Here is a 27,901-nt window from a genome sequence, read left to right on the forward strand (position 1 = left end):
TGGGGCGTGGTCTGGGAATCCCTGAAAGCTCAGGGACTGTGGTCTCGGGAAGAGTCTCTTCTCCCGATAAACATTCTGGAACTAAGAGCGATCTTCAATGCTCTCAGGGCTTGGCCTCAGCTAGCAAAGGCCAGATTCATAAGATTCCAATCAGACAACATGACGACCGTTGCGTATATCAATCATCAGGGGGGAACAAGGAGTTCCCTGGCGATGAAAGAAGTGACCAAAATAATTCAATGGGCGGAGGATCACTCCTGCCACCTTTCTGCGATCCACATCCCAGGTGTGGAAAACTGGGAAGCGGATTATCTGAGTCGTCAGACATTCCATCCGGGGGAGTGGGAACTCCACCCGGAGATCTTTGCCCAACTAACTCAATTATGGGGCATTCCAGACATGGATCTGATGGCGTCTCGTCAGAACTTCAAGGTTCCTTGCTACGGGTCCAGATCCAGGGATCCCAAGGCGACTCTAGTAGATGCACTAGTAGCACCTTGGACCTTCAACCTAGCTTATGTATTTCCACCGTTTCCTCTCATTCCCAGGCTGGTAGCCAGGATCAAACAGGAGAGGGCCTCTGTGATCTTGATAGCTCCTGCGTGGCCACGCAGGACTTGGTATGCAGACCTGGTGAATATGTCATCGGTTCCACCATGGAAGCTACCTTTGAGACAGGACCTTCTTGTTCAGGGTCCATTCGAACATCCAAATCTGGTCTCCCTCCAGCTGACGGCTTGGAGATTGAACGCTTGATTCTATCAAAGCGTGGGTTTTCAGATTCTGTGATAGATACTCTGGTTCAGGCCAGAAAACCAGTAACTAGAAAGATTTACCATAAAATATGGAAAAGATATATCTGTTGGTGTGAATCCAAAGGATTCCCATGGAATAAGATAAAAATTCCTAAGATTCTCTCCTTTCTACAAGAAGGTTTGGAGAAAGGATTATCTGCAAGTTCTCTAAAGGGACAGATCTCTGCTTTATCTGTCTTACTACACAAAAGACTGGCAGCTGTGCCAGATGTTCAAGCATTTGTTCAGGCTCTGGTTAGGATCAAGCCTGTTTACAGACCTTTGACTCCTCCCTGGAGTCTAAATCTAGTTCTTTCAGTTCTTCAAGGGGTTCCGTTTGAACCTTTACATTCCATAGATATTAAGTTATTATCTTGGAAAGTTTTGTTTTTGGTTGCTATTTCTTCTGCTAGAAGAGTTTCAGAGTTATCTGCTCTGCAGTGTTCTCCGCCCTATCTGGTGTTCCATGCAGATAAGGTGGTTTTGCGTACTAAGCCTGGTTTTCTTCCAAAGGTTGTTTCTAACAAGAATATTAACCAGGAGATAGTTGTACCTTCTTTATGACCGAATCCAGTTTCAAAGAAGGAACGTTTGTTACACAATTTGGACGTAGTCCGTGCTCTAAAATTCTATTTAGAGGCTACAAAAGATTTCAGACAAACATCTTCTTTGTTTGTTGTCTATTCTGGTAAAAGGAGAGGTCAAAAAGCGACTTCTACCTCTCTTTCCTTTTGGCTTAAAAGCATCATCCGATTGGCTTATGAGACTGCCGGACGGCAGCCTCCTGAAAGAATCACAGCTCACTCCACTAGGGCTGTGGCTTCCACATGGGCCTTCAAGAACGAGGCTTCTGTTGACCAGATATGTAAGGCAGCGACTTGGTGTTCACTGCACACTTTTGCCAAATTTTACAAATTTGATACTTTTGCTTCTTCGGAGGCTATTTTTGGGAGAAAGGTTTTGCAAGCCGTGGTGCCTTCCGTTTAGGTGACCTGATTTGCTCCCTCCCTTCATCCGTGTCCTAAAGCTTTGGTATTGGTTCCCACAAGTAAGGATGACGCCGTGGACCGGACACACCAATGTTGGAGAAAACAGAATTTATGCTTACCTGATAAATTACTTTCTCCAACGGTGTGTCCGGTCCACGGACCACCCTGGTTTTTTAATCAGGTCTGATGAATTATTTTCTCTAACTACAGTCACCACGGTACCATATGGTTTCTCCTATATTTTTCCTCCTGTCCGTCGGTCGAATGACTGGGGTGGGCGGAGCCTAGGATGGACTATATGGCCAGCTTTGCTGGGACTCTTTGCCATTTCCTGTTGGGGAAGAGATATTCCCACAAGTAAGGATGACGCCGTGGACCGGACACACCGTTGGAGAAAGTAATTTATCAGGTAAGCATAAATTCTGTTTTCCCTATGCTGGGGTAATTGAGTGTTTTGGTTTCACTGTTTGTATCAGTTAGTCCTAAGAAAGGTACTTCACTATCTCAAATCTCCCGGCGGTTACTGAAGACATGCAGACCAGGAGCTGACTGTATGGTTACGTCTGTGTACGCCCACGAAGGGCGGTCCTTGAGAGACACCATTTTCGTTGCGCGCCTTTTTTATCTCCCGGCGGTTTATTAAATATACAATACCGCCCGGGAGATAACTGTTGGGGCAATGTCCACGATGGGCGGTTCTTAGGGACGCCATTTACATGGCACTCTTATTACATCTCCCGGCGGTTCAATAGTTCTACATGCCGATGGAGATCTGTTAAGTCAACACACACGAGGGGTTGGAAGTGTATCGCGCCCTGTTTCCCTTTTTCTATGTGGATCAGTATATGTTGGGTCCACAGGGATATGTTTCTCTTGTTAAGTGTAGTCAGTCCACGGGTCATCCATTACTTATGGAATATATCTCTTCCTAACAGGAAGCTGCAAGAGGATCACCCAAAGCAGAGCTGCTATATAGCTCCTCCCCTCACATGTCATATTCAGTCATTCTCTTGCAGCCTAACTAAAGATAGGTCGCTGTGAGAGGTCTGTGGTGTTTTTTAACTTAGTTTATTTCTACAATCAAAAGTTTGTTATTTTAAATGGCACCGGAGTGTGCTGTTTGTTCTCAGGCAGCATTAGAAGAAGAATCTGCCTGCGTTTTCTATGATCTTAGCAGACGTAACTAAGATCCACTGGCTGTTCTCATCTGAGGAGTGAGGTAACTTCAGAAAAGGGGAATAGCATGCAGGGCCCCCCTGCAAATGAGGTATGTGCAGTAAATTATTTTTCTGAGGAATGGAATTGAGAAAATACTGCTGATACCAATGTAAAGTAAGTTCAGCCTTAAATGCAGTGATAGCGACTGGTATTAGGCTATGAATGGAATTGACTCTGAAAATACTGTTAATACTGAAATAATGTATGAGCCTTAACTGCAGTAAAAGCGACTGGTAGCAGGCTTATTAATAACAATTCATAACTTTTCAAATGTATGTTTAAAACGTTTACTGGCATGTTAATCGTTTTTTGTGAGGTACTTGGTGATAAAACTTATTGGGGCATGATTTTTACCACATGGCCATCTTTGTTTTCTGCATAGAAACAGTGATCTGAGCTTCCCCACTGTTGTAATATGAGTGGGAGGGGCCTATTTTAGCGCTTTTTTGCGCAGTAAAAATTCAGTCACAATCTGTCTACTTCATCCTCCATGATCCAGATCGTCTCTAGAGAGCTCAGGGGTCTTCAAAATTCATTTTGAGGGAGGTAATCAGTTACAGCAGACCTGTGACAGTGTGTTTTGACTGTGATAAAAACGTTAATTATTAAATTGTTATCCGTTTTTGGGTATTAAGGGGTTAATCATCCATTTGCTGGTGGGTGCAATCCTTTGCTAACTTAATACATTTACTGTGAAAAATTGGTTGCTATAACTATTTTGGTTCTTTGTTATTTCAACTGACAGCTTTTTGTGCTTCTTAAAGGCACAGTAGTGTTTTTTATATTGCTTGTAAATTTATTTAGAAAAGTATTTCCAAGCTTGCTAGTCTCATTGCTAGTCTGTTTAAACATGTCTGACACAGATGAATCTCTTTGTTCACTATGTTTAAAGGCCAATGTGGAGCCCAATAGAAATTTGTGTACTAATTGCATTGATGTTACTTTAAATAAAAGTCAATCTTTACATGTAAAGAAATTATCACCAGACAACGAGGGGGAAGTTATGCCGACTAACTCTCCTCACGTGTCAGTACCTTCGCTTCCCGCTCAGGAGGTGCGTGATTTTGTGGCGCCAAGTACATCAGGGAGGCCCTTACAAATCACTTTGCAAGACATGGCTACTGTTATGACAGAAGTATTATCTAAATTGCCAGAATTAAGAGGCAAGCGCGATAGCTCTGAGTTAAGGACAGAGCGCGCGGATGAGGTGAGAGCCATGTCAGATACTGCGTCACAATTTGCAGAACATGAAGACGGAGAGCTTCATTCTGTGGGTGACTGATCTGATCCAGGGAGACTGGATTCAGAGATTTCTAATTTTAAATTTAAGCTTGAGAACCTCCGCATATTGCTAGGGGAGGTATTAGCGGCTCTGAATGATTGTAACACGGTTGCAATTCCAGAAAAATTATGTAGGTTGGATAGATACTATGCGGTACCGGTGTGTACTGACGTGTTTCCTATACCTAAAAGGCTTACAGAGATTATTAGCAAGGAGTGGGATAGACCTGGTGTGCCTTTTTCCCCTCCTCCCATATTTAGGAAAATGTTTCCTATTGACCCCACCACACGAGACTTATGGCAGACGGTCCCTAAGGTGGAGGGAGCAGTTTCTACTTTAGCTAAGCGTACCACTATCCCGGTGGAGGATAGTTGTGCCTTTTCAGATCCAATGGATAAGAAATTAGAGGGTTACCTTAAGAAAATGTTTGTTCAACAAGGTTTTATCTTACAGCCCCTTGCATGCATTGCGCCTGTCACTGCTGCGGCGGCATTCTGGTTTGAGTCTCTGGAAGAGGCCATTTGCACAGCTCCATTGGTTGAAATTATGAACAAGCTTAAAGCACTTAAGCTAGCTAACGCATTTGTTTCTGATGCCGTCGTACATTTAACCAAACTTACGGCTAAGAACTCCGGATTCGCCATCCAAGCGCGCAGAGCGCTATGGCTTAAATCCTGGTCAGCTGACGTGACTTCTAAATCTAAATTGCTTAATATTCCTTTCAAAGGGCAGACCTTATTCGGGCCCGGCTTGAAAGAAATTATAGCTGACATTACGGGAGGTAAGGGCCATGCTCTACCTCAGGACAGGGCCAAATCAAAGGCCAAACAGTCTAATTTTCGTGCCTTTCGTAACTTCAAGGCAGGAGCAGCATCAACTTCCTCCGCTCCAAAACAGGAAGGAGCTGTTGCTCGTTACAGGCAGGGCTGGAAAGTTAACCAGTCCTGGAACAAGGGCAAGCAGGCCAAGAAACCTGCTGCTGCCCCTAAGACAGCATGAAGAGAGGGCCCCCTATCCGGAAACGGATCTAGTGGGGGGCAGACTTTCTCTCTTCGCCCAGGCTTGGGCAAGAGATGCCCAGGATCCCTGGGCGTTGGAGATCATATCTCAGGGATATCTCCTGGACTTCAAAACTTCTCCTCCACGAGGGAGATTTCATCTTTCAAGGTTATCAGCAAACCAAATAAAGAAAGAGGCGTTTCTACGCTGTGCACAAGACCTCTTACTATTGGGGGTGATCCACCCAGTTCCGCGGACGGAACACGGGCAAGGATTCTATTCAAATCTATTTGTGGTTCCCAAGAAAGAGGGAACCTTCAGACCAATCTTGGACTTAAAAATCCTAAACAAATTCCTAAGAGTTCCATCATTCAAAATGGAAACTATTCGAACCATCCTTCCCATGATCCAAGAGGGTCAGTACATGACCACAGTGGACTTAAAGGATGCCTACCTTCACATACCGATTCACAAGGATCATTATCGGTACCTAAGATTTGCTTTCCTAGACAGGCATTACCAGTTTGTAGCTCTTCCCTTCAGATTAGCTACGGCTCCAAGAATCTTTACAAAAGTTCTGGGCTCACTTCTGGCGGTACTAAGACCGCGAGGCATAGCGGTGACTCCGTACCTAGACGACATTCTGATACAAGCGTCAAGTTTTCAAACTGCCAAGTCTCATACAGAGATAGTTCTGGCATTTCTGAGGTCGCATGGGTGGAAGGTGAACGTGGAAAAGAGTTCTCTATTACCACTTACAAGGGTTCCCTTTCTAGGGACTCTTATAGATTCTGTAGAGATGAAAATTTACCTGACAGAGGCCAGGTTATCAAAACTTCTAAATGCTTGCCGTGTCCATTCCATTCCACACCCGTCAGTAGCTCAGTGCATGGAAGTAATCGGCTTAATGGTAGCGGCAATGGACATAGTACCATATGCGCGCCTGCATCTCAGACCGCTGCAATTGTGCATGCTAAGTCAGTGGAACGGGGATTACTCAGATTTGTCCCCCCTACTAAATCTGGATCAAGAGACCAGAGATTCTCTTCTATGGTGGCTTTCTCGGCCACATCTGTCCAAGGGGATGACCTTTCGCAGGCCAGATTGGACGATTGTAACAACAGACGCCAGCCTTCTAGGCTGGGGCGCAGTCTGGAACTCCCTGAAGGCTCAGGGATTATGGACTCAGGAGGAGAAACTCCTCCCAATAAATATTCTGGAATTAAGAGCAATATTCAATGCTCTCCTAGCTTGGCCTCAGTTAGCAACTCTGAGGTTCATCAGATTTCAGTCGGACAACATCACGACTGTGGCTTACATCAACCATCAAGGGGGAACCAGAAGTTCCCTAGCGATGTTGGAAGTCTCAAAGATAATTCGCTGGGCAGAGTCTCACTCTTGCCACCTGTCAGCGATTTACATCCCAGGCGTGGAGAACTGGGAGGCGGATTTTCTAAGTCGCCAGACTTTTCATCCGGGGGAGTGGGAACTTCATCCGGAGGTCTTTGCTCAACTGATTCATCGTTGGGGCAAACCTGATCTGGATCTCATGGCGTCTCGCCAGAACGCCAAGCTTCCTTGTTACGGATCCAGGTCCAGGGACCCGGGAGCGGTGCTGATAGATGCTTTGACAGCCCCTTGGGTCTTCAACATGGCTTATGTGTTTCCACCATTCCCGATGCTTCCTCGTTTGATTGCCAAGATCAAACAGGAGAGAGCTTCGGTGATTCTGATAGCGCCTGAGGACCTGGTATGCAGACCTAGTGGACATGTCGTCCTGTCCACCGCGGTCTCTGCCTCTGAGACAGGACCTTCTAATTCAGGGTCCTTTCAACCATCCAAATCTAATTTCTCTGAGGCTGACTGCATGGAGATTGAACGCTTGATTCTATCAAAGCGTGGCTTCTCGGAGTCGGTTATTGATACCTTAATACAGGCTAGGAAGCCTGTTACCAGAAAAATGTACCATAAGATATGGCGTAAATATTTATATTGGTGCGAATACAAGAGTTACTCATGGAGTAAGGTTAGGATTCCTAGGATATTGTCCTTTCTACAAGAGGGTTTAGAAAAGGGCTTATCTGCTAGTTCGTTAAAGGGACAGATTTCTGCTCTGTCTATTCTTCTACACAAATGTCTGGCTGAAGTTCCAGACGTTCAGGCTTTTTGTCAGGCTTTAGCTAGGATTAAGCCTGTGTTTAAGACTGTTGTTCCGCCGTGGAGCTTAAACTTAGTTCTTAACGTTCTTCAAGGCGTTCCATTTGAACCCCTTCATTCAATTGATATCAAGCTGTTATCCTGGAAGGGTCTGTTTTTGATGGCTATTTCCTCGGCTAGAAGAGTCTCTGAGTTATCTGCCTTACATTGTGATTCTCCTTATCTGATTTTTCATTCAGACAAGGTAGTTCTGCGTACTAAACCTGGGTTCTTACCTAAGGTAGTTACTAACAGGAATATCAATCCAAGAGATTGTTGTTCCATCACTGTGTCCTAACCCTTCTTCAAAGAAGGAACGACTTTTGCATAATCTGGACGTAGTCCGTGCCCTGAAGTTCTATTTGCAGGCAACTAAAGATTTTCGTCAAACTTCTTCCCTGTTTGTCGTTTACTCTGGACAGAGAAGAGGTCAAAAGGCTTCGGCTACCTCTCTCTCTTTTTGGCTTCGTAGCATAATACGTTTAGCCTATGAGACTGTTGGACAGCAGCCTCCTGAAAGGATTACAACTCATTCTACTAGAGCTGTGGCTTCCACCTGGGCCTTTAAAAATGAGGCCTCTGTTGAACAGATTTGCAAGGCTGCAACTTGGTCTTCACTTCACACTTTTTCAAAATTTTACAAATTTGACGCTTTTGCTTCTTCGGAGGCTATTTTTGGGAGAAAGGTACTTCAGGCAGTGGTTCCTTCTGTTTAATGTTCCTGCCTTGTCCCTCCCTTCATCCGTGTACTTTAGCTTTGGTATTGGTATTCCATAAGTAATGTATGACCCGTGGACTGACTACACTTAACAAGAGAAAACATAATTTATGCTTACCTGATAAATGTATTTCTCTTGTAGTGTAGTCAGTCCACGGCCCGCCCTGTCTTTAAGGCAGATCTAAATTTTAATTAAACTCCAGTCACCACTGCACCCTATGGTTTCTCCTTTCTCGTCTGCTTTGGTCGAATGACTGAATATGATATGTGAGGGGAGGAGCTATATAGCAGCTCTGCTTTGGGTGATCCTCTTGCAGCTTCCTGTTAGGAAGAGATATATTCCATAAGTAATGGATGACCCGTGGACTGACTACACTACAAGAGAAATAAATTTATCAGGTAAGCATAAATTATGTTTTTGACATGTTATAGGCATAATTAGACTGTAGCCTATGTTTTTCCGGTTTAGGGAACATACTGCTCAGAGAGGTACATTAGCAGTTTCCTACTGAGGGGTATTGATACCTTGCAAGTTTATTTAACAAAAGTATGGGGGTCCTGTGGCCCAGTGGACAGGTACACTGCCTCCCATCCCAAATGTTGTAAGTTCGAACCTGGCTACAGCTACTATTTTTTTTTACTATTTTCTGCAGTTAATATAAAGGAATAATGTTATCCTTTTTTAAAATTTAAAGAGACAGTAACATATTTTCCTGTGTTAAATTTTATTGTAAATACTCCTTCTAAAGTGGTGGCTGTTAGGGGTCTGGTGACACCGGTCAATCCATGCCACAATATTCTAGATATAGTGTCCAAAATAATTTATGGCCACAGGCAGTGCTCTGCGGTTCCTTGCAAAGACTTTGCTTTTGATATACATAGCGATGTCTAGTTGCAGCAGTATTTCTGTTGTTATTGGATTGTTTCTGCATGACAGAAATAAAACGTTCTTTCTTTTACAAGATATGACGAGTTCACGGATTTCATCCTTACTTATGGGATATCGCCTCCTGGTCAGCAGGAGAGCTGCATATATAGCTCCTCCCTTCCCTCCCACCCCAGTCATTCTCTTTGCCTGTGTTAGCGTTTAGAGTGTTAGCCTTTTAGGCTATGGGAACCAGTGGAGTTTTATCTTCACTGCGCCTCCCACGCTTCTGCTGCTTCTATGTGTATGGTCTTAGAGAATGCTAACTAAGCATAACCTGTTTCGTTCACAGGACCTCAGGAGGAAGAGTGGACCTCTTGATACTGTGATGTTGTCATGCTGTTCCTCAGCATGGAGGTAGGTGCAGTGTTTTATTCTGGGCACAAGAATATCTCAGATTAACTGTACTGATACTATGCTGTTGGGGGTTAAAATTGAGGTATCCCTTTATCAGATAGTAGAATGATACAGACACTCTGGCAGTTTGCTAATCCAGAAGCGCTGGGATATGGGCACAAGAAACGTTATATTTATTTTCCAGACACTAAGGGCACTGGGAGATAATGTGTGGGGACTTTTTTATATCCAGGCACTCTGGCATTAATTTTGGGCCTTGAAGCACTGGGACATACTGTGTGGGGTTTACTTTGAGGAAAGTACTCCTTGGGCTGTCTGACGCTAGGGACAATTCATGTGCAAATTTGGTTTGTGATACGTTCCGGTACACGGCCGCATGGTGGTTGAGGTTTACGCCCACGAAGGGTGGGGCTTACTTCTTTGCACGCTTTGATAGCGCTGTTACTGTGGCGGTTCCGGATGGCATCTTTTCATCTCGGCTCCTAAGTCGGCTTGGGGGATACATACAAGTAACTTAGGTGCACTGAGTTGTGTCTGCTTAGTCTGGTCGCGGGAGCAGGTAGGAGACGCAGCAGAGCTGCGGCGAGGTGATGAAGTTATTTTCTGAATTATACCAGATTGTTAGTGCAATAACCGCATACAGCAACTATAAAATTGTGCGGTGCAGTGTTTTTTTCTTTTAAAGATACAGTACCCACTATATAATAAGTTTGTGAGCTAATTTTTTATATACTCAGTAGAATTAGATAAACTTGTTTGTTTGTTTTTTGTTTCAATTTATCATAATAGATGATGAACAACATACATGCCTTCTGTGTTTAAATGCTATTGTGGAACCCCCTGTTAAACTTTGTCCCTCATGTATTAATAGGGCATTACAGTGTAAAGAGCAAATTTTATTAGATAATGATACTGATGATTATCCTCAGACTGAGGAGACTCAGGATAAACCGCAATTTTCTCACCAAGATTTTTAAGAAAATGTACCCTTTACCTGCCACTGTCCGGGACTCTTGGCAAACAATTCCTAAGGTGGAGGGAGCCATTTCTACCCTGGCTAAGCGTACGACTATCCCTATTGAGGACAGTTGTGCCTTCAAAGACCCTATGGGTAAAAAGTTGTATGGTCTTCTAAAAAAGCTATTTGTTCATCAAGGGTTTCTATTGCAACCGACGGCTTGCATTGTACCAGTCACAATTGCGGCTGCCTTTTGGTTTGACGCCCTAGAGGTCTGAGACTCCTTTGAAAGAAATAATGGCTAGAATTAAGGCCCTTAAACTGGCCAATTCTTTTGTTACGGATGCTGCTTTCCTGATCGCCAAGTTGGCGGCTAAGAATGCAGGTTTTTCCATTTTAGCACGCAGAGCCTTATGGTTGAAGTCTTGGTCTGCGGATGTGTCTTCTAAATCCAAGATTTTGATAATTCCTTTCAAAGGAAAAACCCTATGCGGGCCTGAATTGAAAGAGATCATTTCTGACATTACGGGAGGTAAGGGCCACCTCATCCCTCAGGATAAGACATCTAAACAAAGGGAATCCCTTCTTCCTCTTCAGCTTAGCAGGAAGGGAACTTTGCACAAGCCAAGTCCACCTGGAGACCCAGCCAGGCGTGGAATAAGGGTAAACAACCCAAGAAGCCTGCTGCTGCTCCCAAGACAGCATGAAGAGGCGGCCCCCGATCGGGGACCGGATCCAGTAGGGGGCAGACTTTCTCTCTTTGTCCAGGCTTGGATAAGTTATGTTCAGGATCCCTAGAGACACTATAAATTGTGTCCTAGGGGTATCAACTGGAGTTCAAAAATTCTCTTCCAAGGGGAAGGTTTCTTCTTTCACGATTGTCTGTAGACCATGGCAAAGAGATGAAAATGATCTTGAGAATTTTGTGAGGCATCTAAATGATGATAGAGGGAATTTGAGATTTACATACAGTTCCTCAGATTGTTTTATTCCATATTTAGTTGTCAAACTCAGCCATGAAAATAACCTCTTAATTACGGAAGTTTATAGGAAAGAAATATCAGGAAATACTATCCTGACGGAAGATTCTTCTCACCCTGATCACCTAAAGAAGGGGATCCCTAAGGGACAATACATAAGGCTGAGGAGAAACTGCACAACTCAGGTAAAATACTGGCAACATGCAGAGTTACTTACGAAAAGACTAGGAGATAGAGAGTATGACTTGAAAATACTTAAAAAGATCTCGACTGATGTTGCAAAATTAGATAGGGAATGTTTATTGAAGGAAGGAAGAAATTATACTAATAAAAAAAGAAGTTTCAAGCAGGATAGTATTCATTTTATTACAACTCATAGCAGACAATATAGGGATATATGTGCTATTATTAAAAAGATGTGTAAAACAATTGGAGATATTATAATGAAGAATTTTGGGGAGGATATATCAAAAGGAAAATTGGCTATCTTTAAAGAAAGGGTTCTATAAATGTGGTGTTAACCCTTGCAAAAGTTGCAGTTATGTGAAGAGTAGAGATTTGTTTGTATCCACTCGGACAGGAGAGAGATACAGGATATATGAACGTATTAACACTAACTCCTCATATGTGGTTTATCTCATAACTTGCAACATTTGCAAAATGCAGTATGTTGGGTTAACCTCTAGGTTTCTCAAGGATCGAATCAGCGAGCACCTTCTATCCCTGGAGGCTGAGGTTCCTAAGTCTCCAGTAGTAAAACAAGTCCTCTAAGCGCGCATATCAGCTCTGATGAAACGCCGTGTGGGCGTGCAACGCGTCAGCTTTTAGCGCTGAGTCTTCCTGTGTGCTGTGCTCATGATATACATGTTGTATCTCTACTCGAATAAAGCTTACTTTTATTTATATGGAGTTTTGGCGTCCTCCACAATTACTTTTTTCCTGCTTGGATCTGCTGTCTATCGGTCTGACTATGTGTTCTGTTATGAGGGTGTGAGGGAGAGCCCAGACAGCGAGAGAGGAAGGCGAATCGCTGGTTTCACCAACGCCGGCAAATAGGGGAGGACACAAGTTACCCCGTTTGATATTTGTTCACACTACCTGTTATTACCCTACTGCTCTGTGTATATATATATATATATATATATATATATACAGTATATACATATGTAGCTGCACATGTGGTAATTGTTTTTCTTCTTTATCTGCAAACTCCATGAACAAAGTAAAGTTGTTAGGATGCAGCGGCCAGGCCAATATTGTGGTTAAAGTACAGGTAGCCCTCAGTTTACGCCGGGGTTAGGTTCCTGAAGGAATGGTTGTAAATCGAAACCGTTGTAAATTGAAACCCAGTTTATAATGTAAGTCAATGGGAAGTGAGGGAGATAGGTTCCAGGCCCGTCTCAAAATTGTCATAAGTAATATCTAATACATTATTTCTAAAGCTTTGAAATGAAGACTTTAAATGCTAGACAGCATTATAAACCTAATAAAAATAATTACACAACACAAAATATATAATTAAACTAAGCTAAATTAACAAAAACATTTGCTAAACAGCATTATAAACCTAATAAAATAATCACACAACACAGACTTCACTTGCATTTTTCTGCAAACATTTCTTTCTATGCATTCCAATCTGGACTGAGTTATAGACAGGAAGATCTTGTTCCTTTGAAATCTGATTATTTTCAGGGTCTGGTTAAACTGATTAATTTCAGCTTGCTTGGCTTTGCTGCAACACAAGCGGACTGCTCCACCTAATGGCTATTTTAATAAATGCACTGCTTCTCAATGCTTTTCAATAGCAGTCACATGACTGGAAAATAAAGGTTGTTATTCTGAAACGGTGTAAATTGAACCGTTGTAAAACAAGGGCCACCTGTATATTAAACCTCTTCTGAATAGATTTATTAATATGGAGAAGACTTGCATGTTTTACACTTTGGTTATTTATGCTTTGCTGTTATTACCATTAAAGGCTATATGAATGGTTTTAAGAAAAGGTCATTTGCATTAGGATTTTTCAGCAATTTAAGACTTTAAAAACAGTCAGATCTGGGGGGCTGTTATTAACAAGTTATTAACCTTTGTCCGGTCAAAAAAATTACAGTAAAAACTTTATTTTTTATATATTGTTTGCCTTCCTTTTGGTCTTGACATTTCACTGGACAAAAGTAATATTTGTTTTTATTATTGCATTTAATAGGATAAATGAAATGGAAAAGAAGCTGCAAGAAGATATTGAACAAGGAATGGCCATATTCTGCTCAGAGAAAGAAAATAATACTGAAGAAGACCTTTCAGAAAACCATAGGTAAAAACATTTATTACTAAATGCTAAACTAAATTACACATTTATGCAATTTGTTTTAAACGGCTATTAAAAGAAAATAAACTGCTTGCTACTAGTAGTTTATTCCGTGACCGACTGCTTCCATAAAAACAAATATTTCTGTAGCTAGGTTTATAAAAAAAAAAAACTTTCTTTGGCTTCCAGTCCCTGCTGGTATGTGAGTGTAAATGATTTATTTAGACTATATGTGACCATCATTCACCTCTGACCCACTGCAATATAAGCTGTAGAGGGTTGATCTAGAAGGTGAAAACAAAAAGAAAGGCTGACCTTTAACAGCAGTCAGTACGCTGGAAGAACGACATCTTGATGGCAACAGGACCGGCTGCTGGCTCTCCACAACGGGAAAGGAAACTCCTTCAATCAGTGTGTGGCTGTCGGAACAGTTCTGGCAGAGGGCCGAATGCCTGATTGCACCGTATGCGCTGCAGCTGATTGAGAACCAGTGCTGAGAGTATAATACCAACGATAAAGATATGGTTCACTCTTCTAAGCAAATAGAATACTTATACATCCGAGTATGATAAAAACATGTATTTATTTGAGCTAAACAACGCGTTTCTAGGCCGTAAGCTCTTGGCCGTTTCCTCAGGTTAGACCCGGTATCCCGTGTGGGGGTGGGGGGGGACTAGCAAAGTCTAACATGTTTATCTAATCTTCTCAATAAAGACACTTATGGTTATGGTAAAATATTCTACTAATGCGTACAAGCAAATAGAATGTGGAAGGAGTACGTTCAACTAGCTTACTCATTACTGAAGCATCTAATAGTTTTTACATTTTCAATAATAGTCCAAACGTCACAATCAAATTTAAAAGAAATAAAACCTTGTATACTTTAGCCTCTTTCAAAAATTAATAAGTATCTTAGGTGCATGAAAAGGTCAGTGGTGCAAAACTCCCTCTTAGGGCAACGTCCCTGATTTAGAAGTTCTCCTAAACATATACAATTGTAAAAGAGCAAAAGGGAAACAGAATGGGAAAATATATTATAAATTTGTTATATGGCAGTATTAATTGTATTTAAAACATTATAATCAATACTGAAGCAGAAAAAAAACAGTTATACATTCAACTATATTAGCTATATTGGGGCTCAACAGACCTATGCACCAATGGTACTTTAAAATCTGGGCCTGAAGCCTTTATTTGTGAGTCCTGTAGACAGTGTCATACTATCATAAGCAACACAGCTTTAACAGGTAGCATGAGTGCCCTTACTCTCTTCAAGCCATGTATAGGAACTAAAAGTCCCAGCATATTGCATGGCCAGAAGAGAGTTGAATTTTCTGTTAAATTGCTGCACATGTGCTTGCTGTTGAAGCTTCATTGTTGAGTGTATCCTCTTCTACATATACTGCGAATAGATTTAGCAGAATACCAGGCTACCAGATGGACTGGTACTGCAAGGCATGGGAAGACAACACATTGATGCTGCAAATCTCCTGGGGTCCCGGCAGATTGATGATGCATGGGCCGGCAATACACTGTAGAATTCTGGTTCCTCAGGAAGAATTACATTATGGGGACCTGGAGGGATTGGTTCAAACATTCCATTGATTTGTTAGAGCATGCAATGTTTGCAGTATTAACACCAACAAAGGGGTTAACACATATGTAAAGTTCAATTCAGGAGCTGCAGGGAACTGCTGATACTGAGCAGGAATCTGACGGAAGCAGCAGCAGTCACTGAACCCTGACAATCACAGACTGTGTTCCGCTCAGCAGTTCTTTGCTTGTCATCTCGTTCTAGAATTTTGCACAATGAGATAAACACTAAGTATGCAATGAAGTTGTCTTCTGCATTGCCAAGGTAACGTGGTGGAAAACTGCTTTCTTTTTTATGACACGATGAGTCCACGGATGATCTCAATTACTAATGGGATATTCACCTTCTGGTCAGCAGGAGGCGGCAAAGAGCACCACAGCAGAGCTGATAAATATCACATCCCTTCACTATCAACCCAGTCATTCTCTTTGTCTGCGTTAGTGATAGGAAGTGGCAAAGTGAGGTGTTAGAACTGATTCTTCAATCAAGAGTTTGTTATTTTTAAAGTGGTGCAAGATTGTGCTGCTTTTTCCTAGGGTGTAGTCGTAGTCCATATCAGTCTCTTCAGTAGAGGTTTGGTGGCTTTAGAGTAATGGGAACTTGTGGGACATAATTCTCACTGCGCCTCCCATATTTATTACTGCCCTGCTTTTGCTATAGTCTGAGGGATATAACTCAGTCTCTACTTTTTCTACAGGTCGATTTGAGGAAGAGGACCTCTCAAGTCTGTGGACTGCCTTGGCTGTCTGGCAGTATTATGAGGTAAGTGCTTTTTCTATTTCTGAGGGCACAGAGCTCAGAAAAAAGGGGCACACATTATTACATTTTTTTCTATAAAGGGACTTCATGGTAAAGGGGCACTTTATTTTAGGCACTATCTCTCATGGTATCAGAGAGAGTGTTTGACAGCATTGTGAAGTCTGTTTAGGCAGCAGATTGGCACTGGAGGAGTGCTGGAAGGAGCGCTAGAGGATTTTTGCCTTAGAATGGAGTGTAATCGCTAATGTTTTCTTCTTAGTGGGACTCATAATCCTGTGTACTGCTATATGACACATTGAAAAGAGTGTTTTTGTGCGATCCTTCTCCGCAGGGGTTAATAATCCCCGGGAGAAGACATTTAGTTTAGTTCACGCTCACGATGGGCGGTCCTTCCTTTCCCACGCACACCTCTTCTTGCGACCTAAGAGGAAGTCAGTTTAGGCAGCCAGAGAGGAAGCTCCAGTCTGTGTTTGCTAGGAACGCATGTTTGTTGCTATTTACATGCGTTCCTAGGACCGGACTGCTTCTTCCCCCGTTGCGCTGGGGGAACTTCCTGGTCGTCCTGGAGTAAGGTAGGCACCTCAGCAGGGCTGCTGAGGTGTGGAGGTGACTGGGGGGTTAGTTGCATTTGTTTTTTACTTATTTGCAGTGCGCAGTAAAAAAGTTGCGCTTTTGAAATTTAAAGGCACAGTATCGTTTTTTGATCATTAACATTTTTATTAAATTCAGATTTAGAATCTTCTAAGTGTGAAAAAGTATGGATCAAGGGACTTTGCAAAATGTTCCTTGCTCTTTGTGTGCCAATGCTATTGTGGAACCACCATTACCTTTCTGTCCTACTTGCATTGAGAAGACTATAAGTTTTAAGGATAAGATTTTTTCTGAGCCAACTTCTATGGGGGATGTTGTTCAGGATTCTAATGATGAACATGGCATGCCACAGCTTTCTCCTCAACAGCTCCAAGTGTTAGCACCCTCACAAACAGTGCCCTGCGTCTCCTCTGTAACTACCACTGGAGTTACTTTAAAGTACATCGCATCTCTCATGTCTTCTACCATTTCTGATGCTCTATCTGCTTTTCCCATGTTGCAGGGTAAACGTAAGAGACAGACAAGTCATTCAGTAAGAGAGGTTTCTGATGCAATTGTTGCGGTTTTAGAGTCTTCCTCTCAGATGCCTGAGGAGGAAGAAGCTGTGGTAGCATCTGAAAGAGAGATTTCAGATTCTGAAGGAGTACCTCCTCTCACTGATACTGAGGTGGTATCTTTTAGATTTAAGCTGGAACACCTCCGTCTATTGCTTAAGGAGGTTTTAACTACTTTAGATGACAGCGACTCCACGGTTGTGGTTGTCCCTAAGAAATCTAGTAAGTTGAACAGGTATTTCGAGGTTCCCTCTTCATCTGATGTTTTTCCGGTTCCTAACCGAGCTTCTGAGAATATTGCTAAGGAGTGGGAGAAACCGGGTATTCCTTTCTCTCCATCTCCTATTTTTAAGAAGATGTTTCCCAAAGCTGACTCTATCAAGCAAGCTTGGCAAACAGTAGCTAAGGTGGAAGGGGCTATTTCCACTTTAGCCAAGAGAACTACTATCCCCATAGAGGATAGTTGTGCTTTCAAAGATCCTATGGACAAGAAATTAGAGGGCCTACTCAAAAAGATGTACGTACACCAGGGTCTGCAATGGCAACCTGCCGTGTGCATTGCTACCGTCACCAGTGGGGTTGCATATTGGTTTGACGCCCTGTCTGATGCTATCAGAACGGAGACATCCTTAGGTGAGATTCAAGATAGGATACATGCTCTCAAGTTAGCTAATTCTTTTATCACAGACACTTCCCTTCAAATTATCAAACTGGGAGCTAAGATATCAGGTTTTTCTATTTTGGCCCGCAGAGCCTTATGGCTGAAGCCTTGGTCTGCAGACGTCTCTTCTAAGTCCAAACTTTTGGCTATTCCATATAAGGGAAAGACCTTATTTGGTCCTGGTCTATCGGAAATTATTTCTGACATCAAGGGAGGTAAAGGTCATTTTCTCCCTCAGGATAAGAGAAACAAGACGAAGGGCCGACAGAGTAATTTTCGTTCCTTTCATAATTTCAGGGGAAGTTCCTCATCTTCCGTTGTCAAACAGGATCAACCCAAGCCTCCGTGGAGATCCAACCAACCTTGGAATAAGGGAAAGCAGGCTAAGAAGCCTGCCGTTGAATCCAAGTCAGCATGAAGGGCATGCCCCCGATCCGGGATCGGATCTGGTTGGGGGCAGACTTTCCTTCTTCATTCAAGCCTGGATTTGAGATGTTCAGAATCCCTGGGCATTAGAGATTGTGTCCCAGGGATACAAGTTGGATTTCAAACGTTTTCCTCCCAGGGGAAGGTTCCTACTTTCAAGATTGTCTGCAGACCAGACAAATAGAGACAACACACAACGTAAGAGACCTCTCCGATCTGTGAGTGATTGCTCCCGTTCCCTTACGGGAACAGGGTCAGGGATTTTACTCCAACCTATTCGTAGTTCCAAAAAAGGAGGGAACCTTCAGACCCATTTTGGACCTCAAGAGTCTAAACAAGTTCCTCAGGGTACCGTCCTTCAAGATGGAAACTATACGTTCCATTCTTCCTTTGATCCAGGAGGGTCAATTTTTGACAACAGTGGACTTTAAAGGACGAGTATTTGCATGTTTCCATTCACAAGAACCATCACAAGTTCCTAAGGTTTGCATTTCTGGACAAACATTTTCAGTTTGTGGCTCTTCCTTTTGGTCTTGCCACTGCTCCCAGAGTGTTCACAAAGGTTCTGGGATCTCTGTTAGCGGTTCTTCGTTCTCGAGGCATTGCTGTGGCTCCCTATCTGGACGACATTCTAGTCCAGGCACAGTCATTCCATCTAGCGGAATCCCACACGAGCATGGTATTGTCTTTCCTTCGCTCTCACGGGTAGGTAAATGTACAAAAGAGCTCTCTTATCCCAAGTACAAGGGTAACTTTCCTGGGAACCGTAATAGATTCCCTGTCAATGAAGATCTTTCTGACAGAGATCAGGAAATCAAAGATAATAGATACTTGCCGAGTCCTTCAGTCCACTCCTCGGCCATCAGTGACTCAGTGCATGGAGGTAGTCGGGCTGATGGTGGCGGCAATGGACATCATTCCATTTGCTCAGTTCCATCTCAGACCTCTGCAGTTAAACATGCTCAGGCAATGGAACGGAGATTATTCCAATTTGTCTCCTCAAATACTACTGGAGCAGGAGACAAGGGATTCTCTTCAATGGTGATTGTCTCTGGATCAACTCTCCCAGGGAACCTGCTTTCGCAGTCTATCTTGGGCGATTGTGACAACAGACGCCAGCCTTCTGGGGCTCTCTAAAGGCTCAGGGAGTTTGGTCTCGGTCAGAGTCTGTTTTTCCCATAAACATTCTGGAGCTGAGAGCAATCTTCAATGCTCTTCTAACTTGGCCTCAGTTAGCTTCGGTCCAGTTCATCAGGTTCCAGTCGGACAACATAATGTTGGTAGCTTACATCAATCATCAGGGTGGAACGAGGAGTTCCTTAGCTATGAGAGAGGTATCCAAAATAATCCAGTGGGCAGAGACTCACTCTTGTCTGTAGGCGATCCACATCCCAGGGGTGAACAACTGGTAGGCAGACTTCCTGAGCAGGCAGACTTTCCATCCGGGGGAGTGGGAACTCCATCTGGAGGTTTTTTCCAGCCTGATCCGCAAGTGTGGTCAGCCGGAAATTAGATCTCATGGCATCGCGTCAGAATGCCAAGCTCCGAGATACGGATCGAGGTCCAGGGATCCCCAGGCGTAGATAATAGATGCCTTGGCGGTTCCTTGGACCTTCAGTCTATCATACCTGTTCCCTCCGTTTGCGCTTCTTCCTCGGGTGATTGCTTTAATCAAACAGGAGAAGGCATCGGTGATACTCATTGCACCGGCCTGGTGTCGCAGGATTTGGTATGCAGATCTGGTGGACATGTCATCTCAACCACCTTGGAGTCTTCTGCTGAGGAAGGACCTTCTAGTTCAAGGAGCCTTCCTTTATCCAAATCTAGTTTCTCTGAAGCTGTCTGCTTGGAGATTGAACGCTTAATTCTGCTCAAGCTGGGTTTTCTTCTACTAGATACGACGAGTCCACGGATTCATCCTTGTGGGATATTATCCTCCTGCTAACAGGAAGTGGCAAAGAGCACCACAGCAGAGCTGTATATATAGCTCCTCCCTTCTCTTCACCCCCAGTCATTCTCTTTGCCTATACTAGTAATAGGAAGAGGTAAAGTGAAAGAGGTGTTAAAATAATAGTTTTTATTTTCTTCAAGCAAGACTTTTTTATTTTAAATGGTTCCGGTGAGTGCTATTTTTTCTCAGGCAGCAGATGGATGAAGATTTCTGCCTGGAGACTGATAATCTTAGCAGTTGTCACTAAGATCCAGAGAAGTTCCCACAGAATGGCTGAGGAGTACTTGAGAAGCTTCAGTGTGGGGAACGTTTTGCATGCTACAAGCATTGAGGTATGTTCAGTCATTTTTTTCTGGAGAGACTGTGGTATTTCAGAACTGGCTGACATAATTCCCATAAGGGAAGGGGTAAGTAGTAATCCTACATGTAATAGTAAAGGGTATTACTGGGACCTGTATTTTATGGGCTAAAAATTGGTTGACACTGGTAACATAATGTTTTGAGGACAAAACGGTTTTATGCCTAGGGGCAACATAAAATTTTTAAGCAAACGTTTTTATGTTTGATGGAGCTGGAGGGTTTCACATGGCTGGCAATATTAGATTGGGAATATGAACAACCCACATGGCTAGTTTCTAGACCGCTTTACAGCTGTTTTTTTTAGGCAGAGAGACATCAATATAGATGGGCGGGGCCTAATTCCGCGCCTCAGTTGCGCAGTTGAAATTCTTATGAAGGCAGCAAGCTCCAGCTCTGGTGGGCCTAAGCTGAAGATTTAGCCTAAAATGAAGGGATAGTGTGAATTATCAGACCCCTGAGGGCAGGTAGGTGCCACAGCAACGTTTTTGAGTAACGTTTTTTTTCTATTGAGGGTTAAGTATACCTTACTTGTGGTGCAATCTTAGCTGGCAAGATAAGACACATATATGCTAAAATTGTGATAATTATAACATTTTAAAGCAGTTTTGGAAAAATTGTACGCTTTTTTACTCTTAAAGGCGCAGTACCGTTTTTCAAATTGTTTTTTTTTTCACTAAATAAAGTGTTTTCAAGACTTTTTGTGGTTATTACTAGTCTATTTCAACATGTCTGACATTGAGGAAAGTCAATGCTCTATGTGTTTAGAAGCCATTGTGGAACCCCCACTTAAAATGTGTCCCTCATGTACTGAAAGGGCCTTACATTGCAAAGAACATATTTTAGGTGATAAAAGTATTTCTAGGGATGATTCTCAGTCTGAAGAGAATCAGATTATGCCATCCAATTCTCCCCAAGTGTCACAACCCTTAACGCCCACTCAAGCGACGCCAAGTACTTCTAGTGCGTCTAATTCTTTTAGAGTATTAGAGTAAATGCTGAGCCCACTGATGCTCAGTGTTCTGAGTTGGGGGTAGGGGAATTGCTGTCTGATGGAGAGCATTCAGACTCAGGAAATGTGTTCCCTCAAACAGACTTGGACGTGACGGCCTTTAAATTTAAGCTTGAACACCTCCGCCTGTTACTCCGGGAGGTTTTAGCGTCTCTGGATGATTGTGACCCTATTGTAATACCACCAGAGAAATTCTGTAAAATGGATAAATATCTAGAGTTCCCTACTTTCACTATTGTTTTTCCAGTCCCTAAGAGGATTTCGGTCATTGTTACTAAGGAATGGGATAGACCAGGCATTCCGTTCTCTCACACTCCTACTTTTAAGAAAATGTTTCCCATATCTGACACCATTCGGGATTCCTGGCAGACGGTCCCTAAGGTGGAGGGAGCTATTTCTACCCTGGCTAAGCGTACAACTATACCTATTGAGGACAGTTGTGCTTTCAAAGATCCTATGGATAAAAAAATTAGAGGGTCTTTTAAAGAAATTGTTTATTCATCAGGGTTTTCTTCTACAGCCTATAGCGTGCATTGTTCCAGTTACTACTGCTGCAGCTTTTTGGTTTGAGGCTCTAGAGGAGTCTCTTAAGGTTGAGACCCCATTAGATGATATTCTGGATAGAATTAGGGCTCTCAAGCTAGCTAATTCTTTTATTACCGATGCCGCTTTTCAAATGGCTAAATTAGCGGCAAAAAATACAGGCGTTGCTATTTTAGCGCGTAGAGCGTTATGGCTTAAGTCTTGGTCTGCTGATGTGTTTAGCTATTCCTTTTAAAGGTAAGACCCTATTCGGGCCTGAACTCAAGGAAATCATTTCCGACATCACTGGAGGTAAAGGTCATGCCCTTCCTCAGGACAAGACTTAAAATGAGGGCTAAACAAAATAATTTTCGTTCCTTTCAAAACTTAAAAGGTGGACCCTCTACTTCCTCCTCCGCCACAAAGCAGGAGGGGAATTTTACACAATCCAAGTCAGTCTGGAGACCTAACCAGACCTGGAATAAGGGTAAACAGGCCAAGAAGCCTGCTGCTGCTACCAAGACAGCATGAAGGGGCAGCCCCCGATCCGGGACCGGATCTAGTAGGGGGCAGACTTTCTCTCTTCACTCAGGCTTGGGCAAGGGACGCTCAGGATCCCTGGGCATTAGAAATCGTGACCCAGGGGTATCGACTAGAATTCAAGGATTTTCTTCCAAGAGGGAGATTTCATCTTTCACGTTTGTCTGTAGACCAGACAAAAAGAGAGGCGTTCTTACGCTGTATAGAAGACTTATATACCATGGGTGTAATCTGCCCAGTTCCAAAACTAGAACACGGGCAGTGGTTTTACTCAAATCTGTTTGTGGTTCCCAAAAAAGAAGGAACCTTCAGACCGATTTTAGATCTCAAATGCCTAAACAAATTTCTCAGAGTCCCATCGTTCAAGATGGAGACCATACAAACAATTTTACCAATGATCCAGGAGGGTCAATATATGACCAGCGTGGACTTGAAGGATGCGTATCTTCACATTCCTATCCACAAAGATCATCACCAGTTTCTCAGGTTCGCCTTCCTGGACAAACACTAGCAGTTTGTGGCCCTCCCTTTCGGGTTGGCCACAGCTCCCAGAATCTTCACAAAGGTGCTCGGGTCCCTTCTGGCGGTTCTAAGGCCGCGGGGCATAGCAGTGGTGCCCTATCTAAACGATATTTTGATTCAGGCGTCAACTTACCATCTAGCCAAATCTCACACGGACATCGTGTTGGCTTTTCTAAGAATTCACGGGTGGAAGGTGAATATACAAAAGAGTTCACTAGTTCCACTGACAAGAGTTCCATTCCTATGAAGTCTGATAGACTCGGTAGACATGAAAATATTTCTGACGGAGGTCAGAAAGTCAAAGATCCTAACTACTTGCCGAGTACTTCAGTCCTTTCCTCGGCCATCAGTGGCGCAGTGTATGGAGGTCATTGGATTAATGGTAGCGGCAATGGACGTTGTTCCGTTTGCTCGCTTACATCTCAGACCACTGCAGCTGTGGCATGCTCAGACAGTGGAATGGGGATTATGCGGATTTATCTCCTCAGATAAATCTGGATCTAGAGACCAGAGACTCTCTTCTTTGGTGGTTGTCACAGGATCATCTGTCCCAGGGAGGAATGTGCTTCCGCAGGCCAGCATGGGTCATAGTGATGACTGACGCCAGCCTCTTGGGCTGGGGTGCAGTCTGGAATTCCCTGAAGGCTCAGGGTGTTTGGACTCAGGAGGAGTCCCTACTACCAATCAATATTCTGGAACTGAGAGCAATATTCAATGCACTTCAAGCGTGGCCTCAGTTGGCTTTGGCCAAATTTATAAGATTCCATTCGGACAATATCACGACTGCAGCATATATCAATCATCAAGGGAGAACAAAGAGTTCTCTAGCGATGATAGAGGTTTCAAAGATAATTCGATGGGCAGAGACACACTCTTGCCATCTTTCAGCAATCTATATCCCAAGTGTAGAGAACTGGGAAGCGGATTTTCTGAGTCGTCAGTCTTTTCATCCGGGGGAGTGGGAACTCCATCCGGAGGTGTTTGCGGCATTGATCCGTCAATGGGGCACACCGGAATTGGATCTGATGGCATCTCGTCAGAATGCCAAACTTCCTTGTTACGGGTCCAGATCAAGGGATCCCCAAGCAGTACTGATAGATGCTCTAGCAGTACCTTGGTCGTTCAACCTGGCTTATGTGTTTCCTCCTTTTCCTCTCCTACCTCATCTGATTGCCAGAATCAAACAGGAGAGGGCTTCGGTAATCTTGATGGCGCCTGCGTGGCCACGCAGGACTTGGTATGCAGATCTAGTGGAAATGTCATCTCTGCCACCGTGGAAACTGCCACTGAGACAGGACCTTCTCATCCAAGGTCTGTTCAAACATCCAAATCTAAATTCTCTGCAGCTGACTGCCTGGAGATTGAACGCTTGATTTTATCTAAGCGGGGATTCTCGGAGTCGTTCATTGATACCTTGATTCAGGCTCGCAAGCTGAATCCAGCCAAAACTGGTTACCAGTATTACAAGAAGGTTTTAGAAGGTGCCAGTTTTGCAATGCCTGCAAAGAAATGAAAAAGGGACCTAAAATTTGTAACAAATTTTATTCCACGGATGGAAATAGGAACTATAACATTAATCAAGTTATCACGTGCAACAGTAAGAATGTAATATATCTGATTTTGAGCTTCATAATTTTTTATAAACTCATCAACTAATATACTGACTAATATATATTTTTAATATATTCTATATTCTTTAATCTTTCCTGTAAAATCTTGTCTATAAAGAATTTTTGAAGAAATTAATTGAAAAATAAGATTCCTTATCCCTAATATTAATGTATCAGTGTAAAACAGTAAAAAATTAACAACTTAAATGCACAAGCACTATTTTAAACTAAATCAGATTATTTGATATTAGTTAGTTATGTATACTTGTAAATTATGTGTAGATGAATTACCCTAAGATCATCACTAATAGGACAGATCTCATTTACAAAATGTATATGATTCCGTTTTTGACAATAATGAGAACATTACTAATATGTAATATTTTTAAGGTGTATATTTGTCTGTATGTTCCGTATTAATACATTACATACTAACGGTAAATATTTTCTATTTATATGATACCTAGTATACTTGTAAAATGAAATGATTTTGTTTAATTTTTTTTTTTTTTTTTTTAAAGAATTTTTTATTGAAGTCGTAACAAATACAACATAAAGGGTATGCCCCTCAACATTTACAGAAAGATGCATATACAGTAGTGTTAGATAGGCATTGACGTAAAAACCATGTAGAAAGGGCATTATTTATCCATATATATCAAGCGTTAGTATAAGATTTGTACAATCTATAGTGAGACTTCAGTTTTATAATAAAGGAAGTAAAGACAAAAAACAAAAATGATCCCCTCTGAGCCGTATACAAAGTAAATTAGAGTATCTATTCAGGTAAAATAAGGGCCAGGGGGGAGTTAGCTTTATGGTTTAATAGGGGGGGGGGAATGCAGCGGGCAAGAGCCGCTCGAAATATAATAGGGGGGGGGAGGGAGTGGAGGGCGGGGCCAGTTAGGATGCATTAGTTCAGGCCCTTTATAATATAATAAGGATATCTATACTATAGTATTATGGGTATTATGGAAGTTTAAATAGGTAATAAACCTTTATATCATTCGCTACCAAGACATATATAAACAATACAACTGAGGAGGTCTCAGATAAGCAGCTTATTTTAAACATACCTGGGTTAGGCATTTAACTATAGCTGAATCACTTAAAATAACTTAAAATAGAGCCCAATATTATGTCGAGCCTCGATTGTACACACTGTGGGCCTCAGAGAGCAGTAGAGTGCTAGTTATACTAGTCGCGAGTTAGAGCTGAATATCTAAGAAATGTAGTATAAAACAGACATATCAGTGTTGTGTAATATGCCTGTAACATGATAACTAGGGATCTAGTGGAAGTAAGATAAGACACCGACATACTAATGCGGTGCCCTATATGCGTGTCATGAGGCTACACACCTAAAAGGAGGTGAGATAAAGGACAGATAAATTAGCTTAGTATAAAATATGTATGCAATAAGAGCCAAATAGATAGATGGGGTAATAGAAACACGGGCATTCTAGTAGGATGGTATGAACATGAGCCATGATAGTTACCCATCTAGAGGGGGTAACATGGGACATAAAAATACTAGTGCAGTGTGTTATATATGTGCCATGAGAGTTAAATATCTAGAGCAGTGTTTTTCAACCAGTGTGCCGTGGCACACTAGTGTGCCGTGAGAGATCCTCAGGTGGGCCACGGCAGACTGACAACAGTGTGACATATTTTTTAAACTTTGCTTGTTTTTTACTCCCAGTGCAGGGGTAGTTTGTAGGAGGCATGGCATAACAGCACAATACATACAGTATGTGTGTGTTTGTGTGTATGTGTATATATATATGCTGTATTAGGCTACAATGTGTGATTTTTTTTAAATTTTGGGATGGTGGTGTGCCACAGGATTTTTTAATGTAAAAAAGTGTGCCACGGCAAAAAAAAGGTTAAAAATCACTGATCTAGAGGAGAAGATGTAAAACACAGGTATACAAGCGTGATGTAATATATGAGCTATAAGAGCTAAATTTCTATAGCGAGCGATATAAAACATGAACATGCCAGCGCAGTATAATATACACATCCCATAAGTGCTAAATATCTAGGGGAGGTAATATAAACATGCTAGTGCAGTGTAAGAGTCCTGTGTCATAAGAATTAAGTATCTAGAGAAGGCAAGATACAATACAAACCTACTATTATTATATAAGATGTATGTACCATGTGGACAAAATATCTAGAGGTGTTAACATGTTAACTGCGGCAGTCAAACAAGGTTATATAAGTGATTTACACTGTGAAGACCCTAGTAAATATTAGCTGTAGAGGGAGAGAAGCAGCATCCTGATAATTTACTGAAGTTTTACAGCAATAGAATGGTCCATAGGGATCCTTGCAAAGAAAGCTAGTATGCTCGGGGGTAACAAGATCATGCTCACTATATTAAATTTGATTGCTCAAGTCAAAAGTTATGAAAGGACATCTGCATAGGTTAAACTTTAGGTATTGGTATGTCTCCTTGCAAGATGGAGCATGTAAAAGTTAGTATAGAGGGTAGAAGCCCCCTTGTAAACCCTCATATAGGGATAGATACGTTCTAGGAATCATATAACATTTAGGTACCTTTAAAAGATATGGTAGTGTGGAGTTAAAATGTATGAGAGCGCTGTCTATGTTACCACATATGTAGTCTCCCTGTGTTTGCTGTACATACGCATAATAGGTCAGTCCTAATGCAAACTCACCCAAGATCAGTTAAATCCTCTCTAGATAAGTAATAACAATAACTGTTGCATAAAAATATACATAACCTCCCTAAGAGAGGGCAAAACCATAAAGTAATGGAGGATGACAAAAACTGGAAAAGCTTTAAATAACTATGCGTCCATGTCAGCTGTGCACAAGTCCAGGAGGCACAAAATATAGGAGTGCTTCAAGAGTGGCCTTAAAACATACATTATGCCAGTAATGTTATAACTATGAAACGATGAACTGCTGTAAAATCAGGTAATGAAAGAAAATACAAACTAGCATGTACAGAGTATATAACTTCCCTAAGCGGAACCTCCATCTTAAATTAATTTTAAAATGTCCAGAGCATAAAACAAAATAACAGAAACTCTGAGAGCCCTGCTG

The 27,901-nt window shown here is 42.3% G+C and overlaps 1 protein-coding gene across 1 annotated transcript in view; it reads left to right on the forward strand.

Moving 5' to 3' along the window:
- The window catches only part of LOC128649596 (SMC5-SMC6 complex localization factor protein 2), a 284,779-nt gene that overhangs the window by 67,724 nt on the left and 189,154 nt on the right, over positions 1-27,901 (forward strand). Inside the window, exon 5 of the mRNA XM_053702952.1 lies at positions 13,626-13,733. Within this exon, the coding sequence (XP_053558927.1) occupies positions 13,626-13,733 (108 nt within the window). The remainder of the gene's footprint in view (positions 1-13,625; positions 13,734-27,901) is intronic.

Source organism: Bombina bombina, chromosome 2, assembly GCF_027579735.1.
Source record: "Bombina bombina isolate aBomBom1 chromosome 2, aBomBom1.pri, whole genome shotgun sequence".
NCBI classification, from domain to species: Eukaryota; Metazoa; Chordata; class Amphibia; order Anura; family Bombinatoridae; genus Bombina; species Bombina bombina.